A 26,930-nucleotide genomic window follows, 5' to 3' on the forward strand; every position below is an offset into this window, starting at 1 on the left:
TCCTAGCTTTTAATTTATATTTGTTATGGACTTTGGGCTTTATAGTCCAAGGTTTACTTAAAAGCTGAGGAAAAACCACCCACCAATTATGTAACTCTTACCTAACTCCTTAACCATATTACCATTCTAAGTAGTAAATAAAAATTCTACATCAAACAACCACCATCTGACATCAAAAATGTGTACTAGAGCCACTTTTACTGACAGTAAGAGCATACTTAGATAGACGTTTTCTTTTCAATTCCTCTTTTATGGAGCTTGTGGTGTTTGGGGGATCAACAGACACAAAATTAACTTGCTTTACCTGATCTTTTTTCACAGCATTTAACTGAAGTTCTGCCAGTGCATCAGCTAGCTGCTTTTTCACTCTCTCGTTTTCTAAGCGTGCAGTGTGGAGATCTGCCATTGTTTTATCTCGCACATTCACAGCATCGCTGAGTTCTTTAGCCAAAAAGACAGCTTCTTGCCGAGTTGCCTGGACTTGTTCCTCTGCTTTACGAAGCTGCTCTTTTAAAAATAATGTATCTTCCTAAAGGAAGGCAGATAGTATACAGTTGCAATTAAAACATCACAACTTAAAAAGTTAACAGTTCCAGAACTTTAAGTTAAATAATGCTTTTCCAGACATGACTTAGGTTTTATTTTACAATTCATATGTAACAGACTTACCTTGTGTACACTGAGACCTCTTTATATATGACAGGAAGTTATTAACACACCCAGTGATTAAAGTTCTGACTGAACTAAAACACAAATGAAAGGCTACTAAGGCCAAATGAATAGGAGCTCCCCACACCCCACTCTTTTAATCCCTGTATCTGAAGCCAGTACTCTTTTTCACTAGAACCAAAATAACTTCAAAGACTTCTTTGTAACAACAAAAACATTAATTAAAAGATGTTTCCTTGCCAGGCGTGGTGGTACACACCTTTAAACCCAGCACTCGGGAGGCAGAGGCAGGAGGATCACTGTGAGTTCGAGGACAGCCTGGTCTACAAAGTGAGTCCAGGACAGCCAAGGCTACACAGAGAAATCCTGTCTTGAAAATACAAAAAAAATAAAAATAAAAAAAAGCAAACAAAAAAAAAAAAGTTTCCTTTTTTCAAACATAAAAGAAGGTTAATAAAATATTTAGCTACCACCATAGCATTATGAAAACACAGAAGAGACATACAACATTTTAAGGAAAGTATAGTGAATCTAACAGTCTTGTTTTTTTAGTCTGCTAAAAATGATGTAAAATAAGACAAAACTGAGTTCAATGTTGACATTTTTAGATCCACAGGAAAACAAGAAAATGAACCCATAATGCTGGTGTGTACAAAAATCTTCCTAAGCCTAACCATACTAGTTATCCTTCTTTATTGGTTTTTGAACAAGATTTCATATAGTCCAGGTTATCACAGGGTTCAAATGTAGCAGAGGATCTTAAACTTCTGATCCTCCTGCCTCTACCTCCTAAGCACAGGTTTACAGGTGTGTACCACCATGCCTCATTCATGCAGGACTGGTTGGCTGAACAAAGGGCACTCTGCATGTTGCACAAGTACCCTATCATCTGAGCCACATCTTGACCATTCTAACAGTTTTAATTACACATCAGCTTCTATGTCAAGGAAAGAAAAAAATTATTAAAGGAAAATTCCTTTTAATATATTTAAGTAAAATTTAATACTATTCCAATATATCTTTTCAACCGATAACAAGAAGGTATATATACACCCCAAAGGGCCAAACACATGAAGATTTTATTTTTTTGTTTGTTTCTTTGTTTGTATATTTTGAGACAGGTTTGCTCTACATAGCCCTGGCTGTCCTGGAACTCAGTATGTAGATCTGAACTCAGAGAGATCCACTTGCCTCTGTCTCCTGAGTACTGGGATTAAAAGCATGTACCCCGACCATGCACAGCAAGATTTATTTTTTTCAAACAGAGAAAGTTACTATGTACAAAAGTTTCAAATCAATGAAGTTCAAATTGCTTTCTTTCAACTGACCTAGATAAAATAGACAAGTTTAGAGAAACAGATACATTGAACAATTGCATGAATCCTATCTAGAGCCTCTCAGCCAACTTGCAAGACTCACCAAAACCCTAAATTTCTCTTGGGTATTGATCTAGCAATTTCATCTTCAAAAAGCATTCAAGAAAATTATAAGTGATGTAGACAAGGGGTTGTCTTTCAGAACTCAATATTTTTTTAAAAAACAAGAAAATCTTGAAGACTTAAAGTGTCTAAAATGAAATTATTTTGAACTAAATAAATTATGCCATTTCATACCTCCACCTAATGAAAGCTATGAAACCATTATAAATGGTAGCATATATTAGTCCCATCACTGAAAGAAATAGTCAACACAGTATCTTTTGAAAATAACAAACCAAAAGTTAAGTGCCCTTTAAGCTACCAACTGCATTTGGGGAATTTATTCTTCACTTTAGCTATACAAGAACATGGGATGTAGCACTTCAGAAGAGCTGACAACAGTGAACCACTCAGGAGAAGTACTGTCTGCACAGATGCTGAGAGACAGGAAAGAATCAGGATGGGAAGGAGCTACAAGTACTCATAGTATCCATACAAGTAGTCATAGCAACATCACTTAGGGCTGGGCATGGAGCTGAGTATCTTTAACCCCAGAGTTCAGAAGGCAGAAGCAAGCATATCTTGTGAGTCTGAAGCCAGCCTGACCTACAGATAGGGTTACATGATGACAACCTGTGTCAAAACAAGAAAAGGTTCTGGGGAACTATACACACATATATACACACATATATACACATTCTCATTTGAGTTAGGATGTAAATATACATTTACAATTCATGTAACTCTTTAAATTAAACTCCTACAATATACAGCAAAAAAACCTTTTAGTTTGTATCCTCATCATTATTTAAATTCTTTTATAAGCATAAATTCATACTGAATTACAATCTACTAAAACATTTAGCAATTAGTAATCACTTTCCTCAGTACTTAAATACTATGCTTTTCACTGAAGTCCTGCTTAAATGCTAAAAAGATGCTGAAAGATATTTTAGCATCCTATTAAATCAAATATAATCAAATATTCTTTTCATATTTGCAATGTTTTAGATTAAAAAAGCAACTGTAGACTTAATCAGGAATTGTAAAATGTCATGGACTTCTAACATTTTTCAAATTGCATTAACTGTTTCTCCAGTATAATTCATAGCAACATTGTGAAACAACTTAACATTCATCCATAAAAGCTAAGCAATAGCTGGGCGTGGTGGCGCACACCTTTAATCCCAGTACTGGAGAGGCAGAGGCAGATGGATCACTGTGAGTTCAAAGCCAGCCTGGTCTACAAAGCGAGTCCAGGACAGGCTACACAGAGAAACCATGTTTCAAAAAACAAACAAAAACAAAAAACACCTAAGCAATAAAATACAATAAATGCATCCATGCAATACTGTAGGCACTGGAGAAGATGAAGATGAGCTCTCTACAGTGCTAGGACAGATTCAGCATGCTACACAATGCAAGAGCCAGCTGGGTGGTGGTGGGTGCCTATAATCTCAGCACTTAGGAGCTGGAGGCAGGAGTTTTCGTTGTGAGTTTAAACTTTTTCAAAAGAAATGGTTAAGAAACTAGAAATGAGCTAGGCATAGTGGCGCACGCCTATAATCCCAGCACTCGGGAGGCAGAGGCAGGCGGATCACTGTGAGTTCGAGGCCAGCCTGGTCTACAAAGCAGGTCCAGGACAGCCAAGGTTACACAGAGAAACCCTGTCTCAAAAAACCAAAAAAAAAAAAAAAAAAAAAAAAAAAAAGAAAGAAACTAGAAATGGCTCCATGGTTAGGAGTGTTGTCATTCTTCCAGACAACACTGTAGCCCCAGATTCAGAGGATCCAACTGTTTCTCTGGCCTCTGCAGGTGCTCACATGCACCACACACAGACACATAAACACAAATAAAATAGCTCTTAATATAAAAGGATGTTTTTTAAGGAGAAATAGCTGGGAAAAATTTAAAACAAGAGTAATAACAATCATACTAAAGAACTGCAGCATCTTCAAAAACACATTCTCTAAAGCACTTACTTTATTTGAGGTTGTAAGCAGGAGAGCCCGATGCAAGTTTTCCTTTTCAGTCAAGCACATCTGCAGTTTGCCAATCTCTTCTTTGAGATGAGTAATCATGCTTTCTTTGTTTCCATCTAAATTCTTTAGAGTCTGTATCTCTGACACAAGCTTGGTATTTTCTATTTCTGTATTCTTCAAATGGACCTGTAACAGTAGTGTTTGAAATCAGCAATAGTCTTGCTAGGATCATAACCTAAGTTAGCCAAAGTTTAAAACAGCACTATTTTGAGGGCTGGAGAGAAGGTTCAGTGGTTAAGAGCACGGGCTGCTCTCCCAGAGCTCCCAGGTTCAGTTCTCGGCCCCACATGGCGTTCACAAGTGGCTGTAACCCAGTTCCAGGGCTTCTGCCCCCCTCGCACAAATATACATGCAGGTGAAACAGCAATGAACATAAAATTAAAAAATAAATTTTTAAAAACACCATTGTTTCTTTCTCATCCAAAAATGCCAAAGGAGGGACTGGGTGTCAGGAGACTTTGGAAGGTTTTTATTTCCCTGAGCAATTCATTCTAATGTCTAACTATATCACCTGATCTCTAAAGACTTTTCCATCAATTTAACCACTTATTTTCTATTTTAAAATGTAGGTACATTTGGGTGTATTGGAGAGAGAAATGTCATGCTAGTGGCATATTTAGAAATTAAGAGTGAAAATTTCTGAAAACAAGTCAATTAACCAGGGTCCAAGGGGACCTGTGGAGACTGAAGCTCCAATCAAGGACTTTGCATGGACTGGACCTAAAACCCCTACACAGATGTAACTGATGAGCAGCTCAGTCCTCATATGGGTCCCCTAGTAAGGGGAAGGGTGGCTGACTCTGACATCGACTCTGCTGCCTGCTCTTCAATCACTCTCCCTTGGCGGGGCTACCTCACCAGGCCACAGGGAAAGAGGATGCCCTCGCCCCTGATGCGACTTAATACGCTGGGGTGTGATATGCTCCCCTTCTCTGAGAAGTGGGGGAAGGGAGGGAGAAGGGAAACAGGGAGGGATCCTAGGATCAGGAGGAGGCAAGGGAGGGGCTATAACCAGGATGTAAAGTGAATAATTTAAAGAAACAAACAAATAATCAAAGACAGAAAGAGAGAAAGAAGGAAAAGAAAAAGGAAAATTCTGAAAACTAGAAAGGCTACACTCAAAACATCTCAAACAATTATACTTTTAAAAAAATTGTCTTTCTTTTAATGATGCATTTATTTGTAGGTCTGTGGGTATGTGCATTCAAATGTTCGGTGCCCACCAAGGCCAGAGGTAGTTGTAAACCACATAATGTGAGTGCTAGGAACCTCAGTCCTCAGTAAGATGGCCCTTAAGCCACTGGGCCATCTCCAACCCAATTCCACTTTTTCCTTGTAAGAAGTACTATATTGGGGCTGGATAAAACCCTGAGTTCGATTCCCAGCAACCACATGGTGGCTCACAACCATCTACCCTGTAATCTGATGCCCTCTTCTGGGCATAAAATCTTTAAAAAAACAAAAACAACAAAGATGCTTTAAGAAGTACTATACTGTCTATTTTCCATGTGCCTCAAGTTGCCCTCTGACTTCAATAGGTGACTGTGACAGACCTCCAAGGGCCCCTCCCCCTGCCACATCATACATCCACATCAATTCACATGTACGTGTATACACAACCTTTTATGTACTAAGAAGAAATGAATAGCTTTTTTGCACTTTACTCTTAAAGGACTAATTCCTATTTCTAGGGATGAAATGCATCTCTGGCCCTCGGGAGCTGTCAGCAGCCTAAAGCTTTGCAGCATCATTTCTAAAACACTACCTAATATCCATAACTAACAGCTCATAAAAGGGATTTGAGGCTGACAACTTACAATGTTCACCTCAAACTTAAAAACAAAACAAAAAAACCTTGTGTATTCATGTATGTGAGTCTATACATCGGTGTCACAGAACACACATGCTATGGTGCAGTGTGAAGGTCAGAGGACATCCTCAGATGTTGGTCATCTTCCACCTTCTCTCGATAAGGTCTCGTCTGCCACTGCATGCATCAAGCTAGCTGGCCACACGCCGCCAGCGACTCTCTTATCTCCACGTTCCACCTCGTTCAGAGTACAATGGGATTACAGACACATGCCATTGTGTCCAGCTTTATATGGACTCTTAGGATGTGAACTCAGGTTCTCACATGTTAAGTGCCAATGCCTTACTCACCCATCTTCCCAGCCAACTCATTATTTTTTAAGATCTATTTATGTATATAGTGCTCTGTCTGCATGTGCACCTGCATGCCAGACGAGGGCAGCAGACCTCATTATAGATGGTTGAGAGCCACCATGTGGTTTGCTGGGAAATGAACTTAGGACCTTTGAAAGAGCAGTCAGTGATCTTAACCTCTGAGCTACCTCTCCAGCCTTCATTTAGAACTTTCTATAGGAAATGTTTCTTAGATACTTGAAAAGTAATCTCAGTTTTCACCCAGTTAAGCTAATTTAATCCATACTGCAGGAATGCTTTTATAGGACAGAAATTTTTCATGAGCAGTGGAGATATTTCATAAAATTACAAAATGACAATATTTCAAATGTCAATATGAAATATGATCAGGGGGCTGGCGAAGAGGCTAAGCCACCAGCCAAGCCTGACAACTACACTCAATCCCCAGACCCCGCATAGCAGAGAGGTGATTCCTCAAAGTTGTCCACTGACCTCCACACTCCATGGCTTCTGAATGCCCACACTCACAGACACACAAGCATGTACACACACATTAAATAAATGTAAAATTTTTTTAAATATTATCATCACTAAAGAAATGTATACTCACCAGGCAGTGGTGGCGCACTCCTTTAATCCCAGCACTTGGGAAGCAAAGGCAGGTGGATCCCTGTAAGTTTGAGGCCAGCCTGGTCTACAGTGCAAGTTTAGGACAGCCAAAGCTACACAGAGAAACCCTGTCTCAAAAAACAAAAAAGAAATGTATACTCTTGATGAAAATAGTTTATATCAATTCTGATAAACAACTTTCCTGTTATCATTCAACTCTGATTTATTAAACAGTACCACTACTAAAACACCAACAAACTTCCTAACACTAGCTTTTAGGGTCAGTATGCATTGTGCTTCCTTCCCATCTGCGATTGCTTACTCTGAAGAGAACTACCAGAATTACAAGACACTCAAGAGACCTTCTAGAGATAGATGAAGGACCTCCTTACAGAAACTATGGGAACCTCCCTATATAAAAGCATCATCAGCCACGAGGTGGTGGCACATACCTTAAAGCCTAGCACTCAGGAGGCAGAGGAAGGCAGGTCTCTGAGTTAGAGGCCAGCCTAGACTAGAGAGTGAACTCCAGGACAGCCAGGGCTACACATAGAAACACTGTCTCCAAAAAAGAAAAAAGAAAAAAAAAAAGGCATTATCAACCATGGAAGTACATTCTCCAAGCCTCCATGCAAGCCTTTGGCTAAGTCCCAGTCATCCTCCTGACTGTGATGAGACAAGTGACCAGGAGCTCAGCTGAACCACTCTCAAATCCCCAACCAAAAGCCAATTGGGGTAAGAAAGGAACAGGAACAGGACTGTTCTTTACCTTATAAAGCTCCTTCTCGTCCTTTTCCGTCTTCAGCTGACATTCAAGCTGTTCTCTTTCGTGCTGTGCCTTCCTGAGTTTATCCTTCAAACTGTTAGTTAGGATGAAGAAGCATTACTAAAAGCCATTTTTAAAAAGTTATTAACTGAAGTTATGTCTTTAAAGCAGAGATACCTGTCTAACTCAGTTTCCTTTTCAATTGCTTTATGCGTCACTGACACAATGTCGTCTTCAAGTTGTTGAGCTTTAGATGCAGCATCACTGAATCTCTTCATAAACTCCTCATTTTCTGCTCTCAAACCTTGTGATACTTCAAGGAGGCTCTTTGAAACAATGAAAGAATTTTTCAGAAAACAAAACTGTGTATACTTCAGAACCCTATCCTTTAAAAAGGACAGATATGTAATGGCATATACTGTTAATCCCAGTGCTCAGGAGGCAGGGGCAGACAGATCTCTGTGAGTTCAAGCTAGACTGGTCTACATAGTAAATTCCAGCACAACCACAACTATGAAGAGACCTTGTCTTAATAAAAATAAATGTTTTGTTGTTTGATTTGGCTTCTCAAGACAGGTTCTTCTGTGTAGCCATTGCTGTTCTGGAATCCACTCTGTAGACAAGGCTGGCCTGCAACTCCAGAGACCCACCTCCTGAGTGCTGGGACTAAAGGTGTGCACCACCACAGCCAGGTCTTAAAAGGGTTTCATATCTTTTGGGTGCTGGGACTACAGGCACATACCACTACAGCTGGCTTTGAATTCTTATCACTTCAATCCCACATTTACTCCTCCAAATTGTATAAACAAAGACTGTAAAATAAAGCTGAAATTCTAACAGTTAAAACTTTCACAAATTCAACCTTGTTTTTATTTATTTCATTTTGTATTTTTATGAGTATATAAGGTGTCCATGTGAACTGTGCACACATATCTGTGCAGGACACACAAGCCAGTGTTCTGGGAAGGAAGACCAGAAAAAGGCATCACATCTCCCCCTACCACTCTCCACTTACTTATTTTGAAGCAGCGTCCCTACCTGGAGCTTGAGGAGTTTTCCGGATCAGACTGGAGGCCAGAAGGCCCCAGTGATCCTCCTCTCTCTTCCTGGCTTGAAATTAGGGTTACAGGCTTTTGCAGTGACACCCAGCTTACGTGGGTTCTGATCCTCATGATTAAGAACAAGCACGAAGCCATTTCTCCAGCTCCCAAATTTTTTGTTTGGTTGGTTTGGTTTGTTCTGAAACAATGTCGTGGCTAACGCTGACCTTGAACTTGACCTTGATACTACACCTCAGCTTCTTTTGTGCTAAGATCACAGGTGCACCACCATGTCCAGCCTGAACTATTAACATAACAATTTTAACATGTATTTCCAACCCCTGCTTTTCATGCACCCCTTATTTCACTAACTTCTCAGTGAGAAGAAAGGAAACAAATATTAACAGAAAAATTAAATTAATTCTATTTTGTTTCTTGACATCTTACCTTTATTGTTACATCAGTACCAATGGGGGTCTCATTACAGTGTATCACTAAGTGCCATCAAGCACTACAGAACATGTCTTTATCTAAACCACTGCTCCTAAGGTTCTCAGTGAGATTCATTCAAAGACTAAAGCAAATATTCAGAGCTGGTACAACATAGATTAAAAAAATAAAAGTAGAACCTCCTACTTTAAACAGATACTTTAATGCTAAAATACCTTCCATCACATCAATTATGACAAGGACGAAACTTGATCAAGCTCCCTCTAAGCTTTTCTCCGAGCTAACTGATAAAACTGAGTCAAGTGTGACGGTGACGGCACACACCTCTAACCCAGCACTGGGGAGGTAGAGGCAGGGAGGTCTCCGAGTCCTGAATTCCAGACCAGCCTGGTCTACAAAGTGAATTCCAGGACAGTTACGGCTATACAGAGAAACCCTGTCTCAAAAAACCGAAAATAGCCAGGCGTGGTGGCATATGCTTTTAATCCCAGCACTCAGGAGGCAGAGGCAAGCCTGGTCTACAAAACCAGTCCAAGACAGCCAAGATAACAGAGAAACCTTGTCTCAAAAAACCAAAAATGGGAAAAGACTGCTATGGAAAACTATACACAAAACGCCTGGTAAGTCAAGGCGTTTCATTTTCCAAAAACTGAATATGACAGCACACACTTGCAACGGCAACACTCAGACAGCTGAGGTAAGAAGATAAGCACGCCTGAGGTCAGCCTGTTTACAGAAGCAACATCCTATCTCAAAAAGCAAGATGGAAGAAGGAAGGAAGGAGGTGGGAAGGAAATGAGAATCACTGCACTAAGGACTGAATTAGTAATTATGAGGTGTGCACACGCACCAGCCCACATACACACTACTTTCCTCAAGACCTCATTTTCAGTCAACCCAGCTGCTTCCATTTTGAAAAGCTGTGACAAACCTTCTGCTCCGCCTGCAGCTGCTCACATCGTCCTTTCTCATGACTCAGTTCTCTCTCCATTCTTCCAACTTGTTCTCTCAGCTGTGCTGTTTCTTTTTCAAGAACAGCTATCAACTTTGACAATTCTTCTTTTTCTTTCAGGGTCTTCTCAATTTTCAGCTGTTTAAAAAAAACTCAAATTGATATGTATCACTAAATATTACAATATTAGTTTCCTACTTTAAAAAAGTGAATTCATAAAATTTCACATTTTACCTAGTGCATATCATTCAGTCTATTATCTTTGTTAGAAAAACTCACAATGTGTATGTGACATACATATACAAACACAGAGCCAATTATATAGCAGGCACAGGTGCTTAAGCTCATCGCTAAGTCCAGGAACGTCACATACACAGGGCTGTCTCTTCAGTGGAAGAGTGTATACCTGTTCTCTGCCCAGAAGGCCGAGAGTGGATGGAGCTAATCATTTGGTGACCTGTGTTACCTGTAGGGTCAGGCCACACTTGAATCCCCATACTATTATGTTTCTCCTAGACTCTCCCTCCTAATGTTTTTTATCTTGAACACTGCTTCTCAATCAATGGAACCCATCCTTAGTGAAGATGCCACATGTACTTTAGAGCTTGGTGACCTCAAGGCTATCTGTATGGCTGAGCTACAGAAGACCTCCCCTAGGCCCTTAAGCTATAGAATCCATCTTTACAGAAGAGTGACATATATTTTGTGAAAGAGTTTCATTGTAGTCATTCCTTAAACATTAGTGTGCACATAGGATTGAGCAAATTTGTTACCAGGAAGCTTCTTTCCAAAATTGTACTGTACTTAAATATGCCTAAAATAAACTGCTCAGAGCCAGACCCTAGCTGGCTACAGAGTTCTGCTAACTTCCCATTTTATTGTTTTGGGAAAGGGGAACAGAACAGGGCTGGGTATCATAGCCCAGGCTGGCCTGATATTCTGCCTCTTGCTTTTGCTTCCCAAATGCTGAGGTTACAGATGTGTGTCACCACCTTTGGCTTGTATAATATTTATCAGTTTATGTTTTATTTTACTAAAGCATTAAAAATAAAATTATGGACACTCTACCCCTAACTGCCTCAGAGCGACCACCTCTAGTAAGTGCGGTCTCCTTTCAACCATTCTTAGAGTAATTCTTACCATTCAATACATAGCCTTTGGTCAAACATCCCTTACTGTACCTAAAATGTCTTTTTATTTATTTAATCTATTTTCCAATCCAGGCTTACAAGTTCTTAAGACTATTTCTCATTAATCACTTTTAATGTACAATATTCAAAAAATCATTAAAAACATCAATGAATGTAGAATTCTAATAGGACTTCAGAGAACCAAGCTATTTTATCTCATTAAAAAAAAAATTCCCAAGAGACAGCAATTAAAATTTTCTTTTATAGTACAGCATTTGTGGAGACACAAAAAATCCAAGTAACCTGAGCTGTGCCCCAATTAGAGAAAAGTCTCCAGAGATGTTGGTAGCAAAATGCCAATCATGTGCAGGGCTTGAGATAAGGGTGGTCTGATAAGTATTTAAAAAAAACAAAAAAACAAAAAAATCCCGCACATCAATGCTAACTGCATTCCTAAGAGCAGGGTTTTATTTCAGTATCTCTGACTAACATTCAAATACCAGGCTAAAAACCTTGATCAGAGGCAGCTGTCACTACAACATGTTTCAGACACCCTATAAAAGTTGCATTTCTTATTTAAGATAAGAGAGGAATTTCTGGAGAAAGGAAGGAAAGACAGAAGAATTCACATTCCTTCTCACTCCTGGATAGACTGTCTTAGGACAGTCTGGCATCAGAAGGCAGGCAACCTCATATCTTTCTCTTTCTAGTCTCAGCTCTTAAATGTAAATAAAGAAAAATCAAAAGCATAAAATATCTGCTTTTAAAGATCCATATGTCTAGCCAGGCGGTGGTGGCGCACGCCTTTAATCCCAGCACTTGGGAGGCAGAGGCAAGTGGATCGCTGAGTTCAAGGACAGCCTGGTCTACAAAGTGAGTCCAGGACAGCCAAGGTTACACAGAAAAACCTGTCTCAGAAACACACACACACACACACACACACACACACACACACACACCAAAAAAAGAGAAAGTGACTAAGGAAGCAGTCAACACTGACTTCTGGCCTCTACACATATATTCACTTGTAATTTTAGTTTTAAAACATTTTGTTCTAGTAGCCCCTCTTGGCATAACCTGAAAATTCTCACAATGCCAGACAAGGCGAGCTCTAGGCCTCACTGTAGGAACTCACCTCAAGAAGGCCAGCTTTTGTGGTAACTACCAACATATCAGAATTCCCTTCATCTTCCATAGTAAGCAGCTCTTCAACGGGAGAAGCAGCTCGAAACTGGAAAGGAGTGCTTGCTCCACGAATTTCACCCTTATGGGTGACGTAACAGAACTGATAAAATTCTCCATCATCATTTGGAAGGTAATATCCTAAGAGGTGAGTAATAAAAACGATTAAGCTTGCTATTAGAAAATGCTAATTTATTTAACAGTACTTTCCATCTTCCATACTACAATTCTGATATTTATAGTCTTTTCTATTGTTCACAAATTTATCAATCCAAGCTATACTCTTTCTTCTCAAACACAGCCCAAAGTTTTATCGTACACCTATTCCACCTTTTATTTTTAAGATTTATTTATTATTATGTATACAATGCTACGCTTGCACGTACACCTGCAGGCCAGAAGAGGGCATCAAATCACATTATAGATGGTTTTGAGCCACCACGTAGTTGCTGGGAATTGAACTCAGGACCTCTGAGGAGCAGTCAGTGTCCTTAACCTCTGAACCATCTCTCCAAGCCCCAGCGCCACCAACCTTTATTTTTTTATTCATTTTTTATCTATATGTACAGTTTTTGTCTGTATTTATGTCTGTGCACCACCTTAATTCGTGACGCCTGGGGGTCAGAAGGAAGCATTAGCTAATAACTGTGTCTCAAGTTCTACAGGTGACTATGAGTTACAAGGGTACTGGATAGAACCTGTGCCTCTGCAAGACCAGCCCATGTACTTAACCACTAAGCCATCTCTCCAGCCTCTCCCCCTATTCTGTCTCCCCTTCTCTGCGTGTGTGTGTGTGTGTGTGTGTTGATATGAATGAGTAAGGCCCCTTGGCTCCTATATTTGCATGTTTGGGCTTCATGTGGTAGAGCCGTTTGGAAATGATTAGGAGATGTGGCCTTATTAGAGGAGGTATGCCACCGAGTTCCAAAGGCCCAGTCATCCCTAGTCAGCTCTCTCTGCCTTCTGCTTGTCTCTACAAGCTACTGCTGCAGTGGCACACCTGGCTGTCTGCTGCCCTGCTACCCACCATGATGGTCAAGGGCTTTCTCTCTGAAACTGAAAGCCCCAAATAAAACCTTTCTTCTGTAAGTTGTTTTGGTTACAGTGTATTATAATAGAAAAGATAAGATTCTCTTATTCTATCTTCTGAAACACACAGTACATGTTCATTATCTGTAGTTACCCTAGAGTGCAATCATAGCACAATAAAACTTTTTACTCTATTATCTAGAGATAAACATTGGCCTAAGGACCCACAATGAAAGTCTCTCAGTAGCCTTTCCCAATGCATAAAATAAAACCATAGTCCTCTTCTCCTAAGGTACTTCGAGTAAATATTATAGTGGACTTGCTAAAGCCAAGGATATGCAGTTCCATGAATAATTAATCCCAAAGGAGCCAGAAAGAGGAAGACAATACCCGTGAAACGAGGGCACACTATGGTTTATGTCCCTCTCAAGTGACAAATCAACTAGCATAAATGAAAGGGTCTTCTGAAAATACATATGAGTATAGTGGCAATTTCAACTTCATCCTTGACCGATATTTTTTTCCTAGACATGCACTCAGTCCTCAGCTTGTGTGTAAGGATATGTATTTCTGTCCTCTTGACTCCCTTCCCTTCTTACTGCTTACAACAGTTAAGTCTGCATCAAAACCTTTTCTTAAACTCCAAGTTTGCTTCATTAAAAAAAAAGAAAAGCCTTCTGAGCAGCTATGAAAATATCATGTGCCCTAAATGTGGTATTTACATTCATCTTTTACTCAAGAAAGCCTTATTTAGACATGCCTGAAACAGAGCTACAATAAAGGCTGCTAGCTTGACCAACTCCTTCAGGCTTCAGCTCGTACCTTGAAATGCTAGTACACAGTTGACTGTTGATCCTTCCACATAATGTTCAGGCATAGGAGACCATAAAAATGTGTAGTAATCCCGAGCAGTACTCCATCCAACCTAAGAGAGAAATTTAAGAAAGAATCTAAGTAAATACCTTACTATTAGCTAGATACAACATGTTTATTACATCCTTAAGTTAAAATATGCATTTCATGTTTACAAATGTTGAGTTATCAGGCGTGTCAATTATAATTAAACTATGACCTAAAGCCGCTGCAATTTACATAAACTGAAATCTCTCCTAAATTTTCAAATGCAAAGTGCTATCTAATTTCCCCAAGAAAAAATCTAAAAACACACATGATCAAATATGAAGTCTTCTGCTTTATTTAAAATAATTATGTCACTATACACTGTGAATCTGTGTGTGCACAGGAGCATGATTATGTACGGAGATGTCAGGGGTCAATGTTGAGTGTCTGTTGAGTGTCTTCTCAGTGCTCTCCACCCTTTTCTTTCTTCTTCTTTTCTTTTCTTTTCTTTTCTTTTTTTTTTTTTTAAACGAGACAGGGTCTCTCATTGATCCTGGAGCTCATGAGTTTGACTAGACTGGCTGCTCAGCAAACTGGTCTAGAGAGTCTTCTGTCTCTGTCAGGATGACAGACATGTAAAGCCCAGCTTTATAAACATGGGTGCTAGGGATCCAAAATTGAGGTCCTTATGGCAATTTACTGATTAAGCCACCTTCCAGCCCCCACACTGTGTACTTATTATTTTAAACCTCATATTTAGGGTCTCATTGTTTTTTTTTAAGGAGGGGCTCTTGTTTTGTTTTTCGGGTTTTTTGTTTTTGTTTTGGAGTTGGGGAAGTTTCAAGACAGGATTTCTATGTGTAACAGCCCTGGCTGTCCTTCTTGCTTTGTTTTATGTAGGCACTCTCCTGTAATTTAAGTCACTAATCTCTCATCTTTGGCAAGTTCTGCCTGAAAGCTCTTTGTGTATCTTTGGTGGGGGAATATTTACATTCTAAGAGATCACTTACATCTCACCTTCTAACATATTTTCAACTTGGAGGTATGCAAGGAAAGATGTTCAAAGCACATTGAATATTCATATGAGAAATGTCCTTACATACAATATACAGTAATGAAAATTAAAATGTATGTAATATTTTCAACCTTAATATACACACTACAGATCTCAAACTGAGTTTTCTAAACAGACTGTGTTAAATACTGTTTACAGGTAAATGTAAAGCAAGTACATTGCTAGCAACATGACTTAAAAGTATACAACCACCACAGCCTTAGATTCTATGTTCTATGATTTTTCTAGATTCGTGGGTGTGTGTGTGTGTGTGTGTGTGTGTGTGTGTGTGTGTGTGTTGAACTCTGGCTGCCTGCCTTTGTGTTACTTTTTGAGCTGTCTTCACCAGCCCCATGTCCTACGACTTTGACTAAACTGAAGCTGTGTGCCATTAGTGAGAACAAAGAGAAGTGGAACTTAAAAGTCCAAAACTCTTAAACACTAGTTCTTCTCATTCCTTTCCTGACAGAACAAATGACACTCTTCACACCTCCTGAAACTCTACCAAAACACTGGCACTATGAGTATTTAGTTCCCAAGAGAAGTACACTTGATAAAAGACAGAGAAGGGAGGAAAAAGCCTTCTTTTGTCTGCACTGAGAAAAATATACTGCATGAGAAAGAATAATTTTTTTTTTGAGAAAGAAATCTTTTACCAACTAACTGAAAGTGAAAGTAACATCAAAACTAAACAGGGCACACTCAACCTCTAGACAGTCATCAATTTAACAGTTCATAATCCAGAAAATCCTTTGGGAGAAATCCAAAAGCCCACTACAAAAACGAGTACTCCAGGCGAGCTACAATTCAAGAACAGCTCCACAGAAAAACAAAAGAGGAATTGTTTTTCTAAGCAGGCTCAACTCAGCAGGCTCAGGAGAAAGATCCCAACTGCACTTTCACTCTTTTGGGGTTGGAAGTGCAGCGTCAGGGAAGAACAGGGCATGTATCTAACAGAGACTTGATGATGGACTGTGCAGGTTTCTGCCACCAACAAAACCAGGATACTTTAGGTGCCTCGGTGCTGGGGAAAAGGGACTGCTCAATAGCCTGCTCTATCAGAGAAGCATGCAGTACCACAGACACACACAAGAGGGAGAAAGAGTACAAACTCCTGAAACAAGCAATGCCTTCAGGTTGGGAAATTACACAAAAGATCAACAACGTAATACATTTCAGTAAAAGATTTAAGGGGACCCCAAGAACCTTTGGGCAGGGTATATACTGAAAATCCTCTTTGTACAAAACAATGGCTCAAAGAGGAAACTACTGAATTCACAAAACGAGAAAATTATTCTGAAGAATAGACGATCCAAAGGAAGAAATTATCTTAAGAAACATCATGAAGGCCAGGCATGGTGACTCACGCCTTTAATCCTAGCACTTGGGAGTCAGAGGCAGGTGGATCGCTGTGAGTTCAAGGCCAGCTTGGTCTACAAAGCAAGTCTAGGACAGCCAAGGCTACACAGAGAAACCATGTCTCAAAAAACAAAACAAAGAAATATCATGAAACTAAAAGAAAATAACCTCAAGAAGCTCAATGAATTATCTGACCAACAATCCAAAATAATCATTTTAATTAAGTTCAATGCACTCAGATACTCAACTATACAAAATAATGAAGCCTAACAACAACATGAAAGAGCCACACATATCTACAGATGAAGAATACAGTAACAGAATTGAAATTTCAGTTTCTACAACTGACTTAAGCAGAATAGATATCCTGCAAACTTGGCCAGACATCAACTGTACAGCAAGTCTGAGGCCTCCTAGTTCAATCACTGGGACCTGCATGGAAGAATAGAACTGACTCCTAAAAATTGTCCTCTGACCTGGACAGACAGACACACATACACACACACATAGTGACACTAGTACACATAAAATTAACTAAATGTAATTTAAAATGTTAATATTAATAACTGGGTCAAAGGAATATAAAAGGGTAGGGAAAGGTAGGGCTGAGCATAAGGAAACCTATCAGTAAAAACAAACAAAATAGTGGTACACATCTTTAACCCTATTACTCGTGAGGCTGAGAAATGGCTGTAAATTCAAGACTAGCCCGAGCAATAGTACAAGACTCACTAATAAAGGAGGAAGAAGAGGAAGAAAAGAGGAAGAGAATACAAGAAGAATATATTCACTGAAGAGTTCTAGAAAGAAACAGAACCTAGAGCATATTTGTTCAAGTAGCAGCTGAAACTTACTAGGTATGAAAAAGGAAATGAACAAAGTAAAGAAATACAATACAAAGCATGTTGGTCTCTGTCAAGAGTCCCAGAATTTGGGAGGGTGAGGTAGCCTGGGCTATAATGAGTTTGAGGGCAGCTTAAATAACCTCAGAGCACCTTGACTAGGATAAGCCCAAAGAGACACCAATTATTATCAAGATCTAAGGAGTGAGGGAAAACTAAGCTATCATACAAATGATCTCCTGTAAGAATACCTGCAATTTTCTCAGCCAAAAACACTTCAATCAGCTGGGCCACCTGGTGGAACACACCTTTAATCCCAGCACTCAGGAGGCAGAGGCAGGATTGCTGTGAGTTCAAGGCCAGCCTGGTTTACAAAGCGAGTCTAGGACAGCCAAGGCTACACAGAGAAACCTTGTCTGGAGGAAAAAAACATTACAATCCAGGGAGAACCTCTATCATACAATATAACCACAGCTTTATAATGGGTGGATTAAATCGCTTTTAACAGAAGGTTTTGAGAAGTAACAAAAACATGAAACAAAGCATTCAAGCAGTTTGAAACCTACTTTCCACAGCAGTTAACTTGGTTTATGTCTGCAGAACAGGCTTATTTGTGGAAACAGCACAAGACTCCTCAAACTGGCAGAGGCCTCCACTGTGGGGTCTTCACGGAAGCCTAAGTTTTGGAGCTGAGCTAAGGTTGAAGGCAAAAGTGTAACCTAAACTCTGAGATTTGGCATTTTGTGGGCAGAGCCTGTGGGCAGGGCTTGCACACTCAAGCAAGCACCCCAAATTTGGGGTAACAAGAGAAGGCTTCACAAATTCAAGACAAGCTTGGGCTACACAGTGTGATCTGGGTCAGAGTTCTAAGTCTACACTAGCATTAAGACTGCTAAAAAAAAAATGTTTAAGATTTCGGGTACAACATAAATGTTCTATTATAAAAACCTGGTGCAACTAACTAAATGAGCTGATTCTACAACAATATACATAAAGACTACGACACATTTGGCCACTACCCAGAACCTCCACTCTTTCAGGGTGATGACCTGCTTTCTATGGGCATGGAGGATTATATCTATATAAGAATTCAACAGAGAAAGGGCAGGAAGACCCTTAGTACTGTCCAACGGATCGCTGACGATTATGGTAAGCAGAAGCCATCTTCCGGCAATGGTGCTGTAACTGAGCATGCAGAACATGGAGTAATTCAGCTTCGGGGTGACCAGTGTAAGAACATATGCAGTTCGTGGACTGCCTACGGTTCGTAAGGTTAAAGTGTTTGTGGCTCTGAAGCTTAAGTGAGGAGTTCCTTGGAATCAGTAGACTTTCCCTTTTGTCTCCCGTCACAGGTTTAAAAAACTTCACAGCTTGTATAATGTAACCATTCAGGATCCACTTTTAATTTGGAGCAGTATAATTCCATGCAGTAAACAGAAAAGAACTAAAAATATTTTTTTTCAAGCCTTTTGAAACTGCATCTATGTTTGACTAGCCGTGAATTACTTTTACTGATCAAATGATGATGTTTGCGCTGTGCTATATTCCGAAGAACCAGAAAAATGCAGAAAGCCTCCAGCATAGTGAATACCAAAGTAGGAGCCACTGAGATATAATTTTCAAGTAAATATTATGAAAAAATGATTGGTGACTGTATGAACCTGCCAACAAAAAAGTTACTGTTCTGTCAAGTAAAATAAAACATTCACCTAAAAATAGTCCAATTACAATATGAGCAGTATTTAAGTGACACATGAGGCAATGAATGACTACAAATGACAATAAATCACAAATGACTAGAAGAGACTGTATACAATTTGGGAACCTAAAAAATTGGTCATTTTTTTCCCCTTTAAGTGTGAAATGGGAGAAAATTTGAAATATTTTTTAAAAAGCGACTCTGAGCTGAAGATGAAGCTCACTTGTACAGTACCTGCCCATGGAGCCCTGGGGTCAATGCCCAGTACAGATAACACAGATGCATGCATACACAGAAAGTGACTCTAAAGGTTTCACCAATGCCTTACCCAAGTTGGACCTTTTGATCACAGAGAAGAAAACCTGTGGAATTAAGTTCCCAGTGTGTAAGTGACTATACAGTGTTGTATTGTCCCATGGTGATACAACACTGAACCTTAATGTAGTGTTTGTTAGGACAAGGCTGGTATAAGCTACATCCAAGTCTCTATTTAAGGAAAACACTCAGAGGTTGGTGAGCTGGCTCTTCAGGTAAAGGTGCCTGGCACCAAACCTGATGACCAGAGTTCAATCCCCAAAACCCATATGGTAGATGGATACAGCCAAACTAAGCCAAACTAACTCCTTCAAATTGTCCTCTGACTAGACACAAACCATGACGTGTGTGTGCACACGCAGAAGGCTTTCTTACCTTGAATATGCCAACCCAATCTTTGGAATGTGGATGGATATATGGAGTTAAGGTGTAATGACACTCCAAGTGTGCATTAGGTAGGTAACTTTTAGCCACATTTTGAAAGATGACATGGGCAAAGTTGGAAGTCTGTAACGGGACTTCTTGAAAGGATGTCATTGTGAATCTGAAAAGAGTAATTCATACAAGTTAGACACTGTCAAGTAAGAATAAACGTTTCCTTTCAAAACTCAGGTAACCTTTGGCATGGGGAACAACTCAGTGAGTCAAGCTCTTGTTCCTCCCGCATGAGGTTCACCCCCAGCACGGCACACACCCAAACAGAACTTTCAATTCTAATTTTAAATATTTATATGCCTTAAACATGAGAAGTATTTCTTTAAGATGTGACCAAATACAAAAATATAATTTGAGAAATTAAAGCTATTATGACTCAGGAACCTACAAGTGAGTTTAATAAGCCAAATAATAAGATCCATCTTGAAACAAAACTCAACTCAATGCAGTGTAGCACTTCCTGGAAAGCCAAGCCCTCTAGTCTTAACAAAAAGCAAAGGAACCAGCGGTATTTTAATGTAGACTCTGCCAGTATAAACCTGATGGCCTCTCTCTAGCACAAAGAAGTGTATGAAAAAAGGAAAAGGAAAAGGAAAAAAGAAATAAAGAAAGTTAAATATCAGTATTTTATTAGGTACTGTTGAGTTAACTCTTCCTTTGGGTACAGAAACCCTGAACACCACATTCCTCCCTAATCAAGGCCTTCCTACCTCCTTCCTCTCCCCAGGTTCTAGATTACAGTAAGCGAACCTGACGCTAACATTCTGTTTACAGTCTCACCCAAGTGATAACTTGGACCATCCTTTCTCAATCCTGGTTTTCTATCAGAATCATTAAGGGCCTTTAAAAGAAAGCAATTATGATTCTGTGCTCACGTACAAACATACGCACATTCCTGTATCCCAGTCTCTCTAAATATCCTTAACTCTCTACGCAGCCAAATAGAGCACCAGGCATTTCACTCTGATCCCAGGCTCCGCCAGGCTTCCTGGGCTTTAAGCATGTAAGCTTTCTCAGCTGGTCAACATCAATAGCGCTTGCTTTTAGATTATTACACAGGACCTTAGTAACAGTGACAGAAACCAAGACACACACACACACACACACAAAACTAACTAACCTAATTTACTTCACAATGAAGTTTCCAATTAGAAAGTACTGCATTTGTACTTTCTGTCTGTGAACAGACATTACTCATTTGTGCTGCAGGCCTATATCAGCACTCTGGAAGCTAAAGCAGGATTGCCTCAAATCTGAAACCAGCAATGGCTTCATAGTGAGACCAAAAAACAAAACAAAAAAAAACAACCAACCAAAAAATAGAAAATAAAACACTAAAAACTAATTTTTTTAAAAAAAACCATAATTCAGTTAGGCATGGGGACACAAAACTGGAATCCTAAATTAAGCAGGCTGAAGCAGGAAGATAGTTCAAGGCCAGCCTGGGCTACACAGACACCCTACTTCAGGAAATGGGGGAGAAACCAACCAACCAGAAAAAGACATGCATGTCTTCACCAATACTGGCAGCCACCACTGACTGCGTAAGTTCTCCTATGGAAACATGCCATCCAGGGAGATGCAAACTACCTGGCATGGGTGCCACTTCAAAGAACTACTTTTGTAAAGAAGTCTATCCAGACAATAGGGGGAGGGGCACACACTCTGGAACACCATCTAAGTTGGATGTCACACCTCTGAACCTGAGGCTGGGTTAAGCTCTATTAACTCTCTCTAATTTACTTTTTGAGCAAATTGTGTAGATTATCTTATTTAATTTTGGGAAAATACACCTAAGTTTATATTATTTAAGTTCCTACAAGTATTTATACATGTTATCTTTGTTTTAAATGACCATGTTGCTATAAAAATCTTATTTTAATAATCCTTCCCCAACTCAAGTTTTAACTATGTGTGTGTGTGTGTGTGTGTGTGTGTGTGTGTGTGTGTATGTACATGATGTTCACATCAGAAAAGTAAGAACCTGTGTCAAGCCAGACATGGTGGCCCACAATTATAATCCTAGCACTTGGAAGCACAAGGGTTCATGACCATCACTCAGCTACACAGAGATCTGAAGTCTAACCCTAGCTGAAATCCCCACCCCTGTGCCTCCAAAACCAAGAGGACCAAAGAGATGGATAAAGTATCTATTTTTGCGAGCATCAAGAACTGAGTTCGGATGCCCAGGCACATACCTGTAAGCCCCAGAGCTTTCGGAATAAAGGCAAGCATATCCTAGGGGCCCACTGGCTAGCTAGTCTAGATGAATCAGAAAACTCCAGGTTCAATGAGAGACTATATTCAAAATAAATATGGTAGAAAGCCACAGAGGAAAACACTTAACATTATCCTCTGGCTTACAGACAGACACACATACATACACACATACACACATACACACACACACACACACACAGAGAGAGAGAGAGATCAGGGAATGTAGGTCAGTTGTACTAAAGTGCGGAGTTTTGTCCTTGGGAGCAAATGCTATTAAAGCTATAGAAATATTTTACAAAAGATATTCTGTTATTATTTTGGTTTATTTTTTTACTTTTATAAAAATATATATTCTAATTTTTAAAAGTTAAGAGGGATAGGCAAAACCTGAATCATTCTAACTCTTGCACAGTAACTCTGCTTCCCTCTTCCCACAGATAAGAAATACATTGAAATGACAGGAAAGCTACTAAAACATTGGAATTCACTGAGAATGCCAACGCATATAGCCCAGGAAAGAATCATGTGCAAAGTCACTGCATCACCAGGTGGTAATGCCTGGGAAGTGTAGCTTCACTGGTATCCAGAGCAAAGAAGGAGCCCTGCTAAGTTGGAAAGAGGAAATAAGAGTTAGGTGACTGCCCCATACCAGACTCTGTTTCCTTGTCTTTAAGGTCTAGCTACAGAAACAAGTACAGTAAGCTGGAAAGCAACAGGTAAATAAAAAATTGCCAGTTACTCACTGAAGGGCCTGGCACGTGTCTAGGAACCAGTGTCTAAAATGCTACAGTGAACTCTTCCTATTCCAGGCCCCAAGTTCTGGTATCAACACAATTCCCTTGTGTGCGTCAGGCTGGGAACTACATTCTATGACAGTTCTCAACCTGTGCGTCCCTATGGGATCCTTTCACCAGAGTCACCTAAGATCATCTGAAAACACAGATATTTGCACTACAATTCATAACAATAGCAAGATTACAGTTTGAAGTAGCAATGCCAATAATTTTATGACTGGGCGTCACCACAACCGGAGGAACTGTATTAAAGGGTAGCAGGGTTAGGAAGGCTGAGAAGCACTACTCTGACATCTTTGCACTAAAACCCAATTTTATTATTTCTACTAATATCTAAAGACAAGATAAGTAAGAGATAGCAGGAATTAAGCTAAGCAAATGGCTAAAATTAAGAAGGAAAAGGCATTTCAGTTGCACCTTTTCTTATCACTCTTAGGCTTTTACCAGCTCCAAGAGAGCAGCCTTTTGTGGTAGTGCTTCTTTCAGTAGCTCCATATGAAATAAACTCGGCTTTTAAAATTTAAGATATTTCACTTATCCTACCAATTAAACTTCAGAAAAGCTCCGTGTGATATACATTATTTTTCTTAAAAATCTTCATCACTTAGCTACTAAATACAGGTAAAAAGGCTTGATTTCTAGCACTTGCTTTTAAAACTCCAGAAAAAGAAAAAGGAAAAAAGAACTAATGTGTTAGGAAGGAGGGAGGGAGTAATAAAATAACAGCAAAATCTTAAATTTCACTGTTTCTGTTCCTTTTTGTAGGATCAGAAATTTCAAAAATAATGACAATAAAAGCAAATTAAAAAGCAAGCTAGTAATAAACGCTGTGTCTTACTTCAATAGAAAACACTGCAAACTGTGCTGAATAGAAATTCATCAGGCTAAGGAACTGGCTTGGACCAGCACATTATTTAGCTCGAGGTTATACAAACAATAGGGCTGGTTAGCTGTAATAACCAAAAAGTAGCTACTATAGAACTTGAGGTATTTATATCTTCATTTAACACCAGAAGACTGTCTTAAGCACAATGGACATTATAAGTGGTTCTCACTGTATGAATAGTTAACGTAGGAGAGAAATGTATTCCCACATTTACAAAAATACCTATAGATCCATGGTTCTCAGCTTTTCTAAATCTGGGACCCTTTCATACAGTTCCTCTGGTTGTGGTGACCTTCAACCATAAAACTGCTTTTGTTGCTACTTTATAATTATAATTTTGCTACTTTTGTAAATCTTAATGTAAATATCTGATATTTCCAATGTTTTGGGGGTTTTTTGGTGTTTGATTGGTTGGTTTTTAGGTTTTCGAGACAGAGTTTCTCTGTGTAGTCTTGGCGGCCCTGGACTAGCTTTGTGTACCAGGCTGGCCTCGAACTCAAACAGTGATCCGCCTGTCTCTGCCTCCCTAGTGCTGGGATTAAATGTGCCACCATGCCCTGCTGTTTTGGTTTTTTTAACTCCCTGGAGACAGGGTTTCTCTGTGTAGCCTTGGCTGCCCTAGACTCACTTTGTAGACCAGGCTGCTTCAAACTCACAGAGGTCCACCATCCTCTGCCTCCCAAGTGCTGGAATTAAAGGTGTGTGCCAGCACAACTGGCTATTTCCACCTGTACACTCAGGTAACTAATTTTATTCCCTCAAGTCTCTGATGAGGTTGAAGATCAGATAGTTTAGTTTTACAATTACGCTTAGTTTTTTAGGGGTTAAGGTGTTTTTAGGGCTAGATGTTTTAAAGTGATAATGGTGAGATATGGATATTGGTTTACAGAAAGGCTCATGACATTCCTCCTGCCTCCCAAGTGCTGGAATTCCAGGTGACACAACATCAGGTCTGACTTAACTTTTTGTTTTTGTCTTTTTACAAATTCATTTCTAAAACAGTATGCTCTTGACCCACAAGTATTAGGGGACAGGAATTTTGTGATTTCTCCTAAGGCTTATTTAAAACTATGTAAACTTTAGAGCCACAAGTGCATAAAGCCCAAAGTTTACATTCTAACAATCATTCCAAAAGAATATACTCCAATAAACTTTACCAGCATAGCTGGGCATGGTGGCGCATGCCTTTAATCCCAGCACTTGGGAGGCAGAGGCAGGCGGATCACTGTGAGTTCGAGGCCAGCCTGGTCTACAAAGTGAGTTCAGGACAGCCAAAGCTACAGCATTCAGAAGGTTAAGTAGAGGCAGGCAGATCTCTGAGTTCAAGGCCAGGGCTACAAAGTGAGACCCTCCCAATTAATAAGTAAAAACAAACTTTACAGGTAAGGTAATTAATTCTCCCAAAGAAATATTAATGTAAACATAAATATAAAAAGAAATATAAACCTAGCACCCTAGAGGCTGGAGATTTGACTCAGTAGTTAAGAGCACTTACTGCTCTCACAGAGGACCCAGGTTGGGTTCCTAACACCTACATGGCAATTCACTACAATTTATCACTCTAGATTCAAGGGATCTGACACCCTCTTCTGACTTACATGGCAACCAAGCATACACATGGCGCACATAACATACTGCAGGCAAAACACTCATACACAAAATAAGTCTAAAGATTTTTTTTAAACAGCATCCTTTAACTAATAATGCCAAAACGTTAGTTTTGTCCCAGAAAAGGTATTCATTGGCTAAATTTCACATACATGGCTGTGATCCTAAGAGCAAATGCTTTGCAGCTAAGTAATAGCTTGAAGACAAGTAATACGACACAATTTTATCAGAAATTTAACAGAGGATGAGGGGATTAACTGGTCATTTCTAGCATAGTCAAATATACTCTTGCAGAAATCTAAGTCCAGGGTGGTGCTGTTTGCCTGTAATCCTAGTGTTCGGGAGGAACGTACAGAGACCTAATTTTTACCAGAAACGGAGGAGAGGCCTTGGCCTCTTCGCCCCGCCTGGCTAGCACCTTAAAGCTCCTTAAAGATCACAAGCCACTTAATCAGCTCACGTTACCGAGTATTATTCAAGTAATCTTTTTTCAAATGTTCCTGGATTGAACACTAAAGCCTTAGTATTTGTTCGCGTACTTATCCCAAAATTTAACCACTGGCAGGGAGCAACGATAAATTCCTCCCGTCAGAATCTGTAACATACTAACTGAACTAAAAAGGCGAAAAGTCTATCATTGTCAAATGCCACAACGCTTTCCAACAAAACTTTCAGCAACAAATTGCAATTCATATTTCTCCATAGAAAAATACAAGCGTCCAGCCCAACTAAGTTTTAACAGTACAGTTTTCGGGCGAGGACCGCCAGCCAGAACACGTCGGGCACCTTTGGACGGGTCTAAACCTCGGTGAACGTCGACGGGAGGTGGGGCGAGGGAGGCGGGGTCATGAAATCAAGTCCGGAAGGCCAAAGAGCTATGAGGTCCACCCCAGGATTTCTTAAAGCCCTCTCCAGGAACCCGGGGTGGGAGGGGTGGGGGAGGAGAAGGGAGGGCAGTAGGCTGCTCTCCAAACAGCAAGACTTAACTAATCAATCCCACAAGCCAGGAAAAAGCCAGAGTTCCGGCTAAAACAGGTAAACAGCGAGATCAGGCGGCGCAGGGGAGTCCCCGCCTCTTCCTCCAGAGGCAACTCAAACCAAAACAGTCCGACGTGTCCAGGGCTGGGTCCCCCACCCCCACCCCGGCTGGCGGCGGCCTAGCGCTCCGCCGCTCTCTACCAGACTCCTGCCTGACAGGGGGCCCTGGCCAGCCGCAGCCTAGCGCGCCCACCCGCTCCCGCCGCGCTTCCCACTCCACGGCCAACCCAAGCCCGGCGCACACGTCACAATCGCTGCCGCCCTGGAGAAGCTTGTCCTTGGGAAGGAGAGCTTCGTCACCACGGAGACAGTTCCCAACACTCGTCAGCCCCAGGTTCCAGGGACGGAGCGCGAGCGCTAGGACCACCACCAGCAGCAGCACCAGGCACG

The 26,930-nt window shown here is 40.2% G+C and overlaps 1 protein-coding gene across 3 annotated transcripts in view; it reads right to left on the minus strand.

The window, feature by feature from the left end:
- The window catches only part of TAX1BP1 (Tax1 binding protein 1), a 55,578-nt gene that overhangs the window by 28,476 nt on the left and 172 nt on the right, over positions 1-26,930 (minus strand). For all 3 annotated transcript variants that reach the window (XM_084786338.1, XM_084786337.1, XM_084786336.1), the window contains exons 2-9: positions 19,935-20,103; positions 14,273-14,375; positions 12,375-12,562; positions 10,089-10,247; positions 7,845-7,993; positions 7,671-7,761; positions 4,070-4,255; positions 305-529 (exon numbers count right to left, since the gene is read on the minus strand). In XM_084786338.1, the coding sequence (XP_084642464.1) occupies positions 305-529; positions 4,070-4,255; positions 7,671-7,761; positions 7,845-7,993; positions 10,089-10,247; positions 12,375-12,562; positions 14,273-14,375; positions 19,935-20,096 (1,263 nt within the window). In that variant the 5' untranslated portion in view covers positions 20,097-20,103. The remainder of the gene's footprint in view (positions 1-304; positions 530-4,069; positions 4,256-7,670; positions 7,762-7,844; positions 7,994-10,088; positions 10,248-12,374; positions 12,563-14,272; positions 14,376-19,934; positions 20,104-26,930) is intronic.

The sequence above is a fragment of the Acomys minous genome (genome assembly GCF_964271855.1).
Source record: "Acomys minous genome assembly, chromosome: 6".
Classification (NCBI taxonomy): domain Eukaryota; kingdom Metazoa; phylum Chordata; class Mammalia; order Rodentia; family Muridae; genus Acomys; species Acomys minous.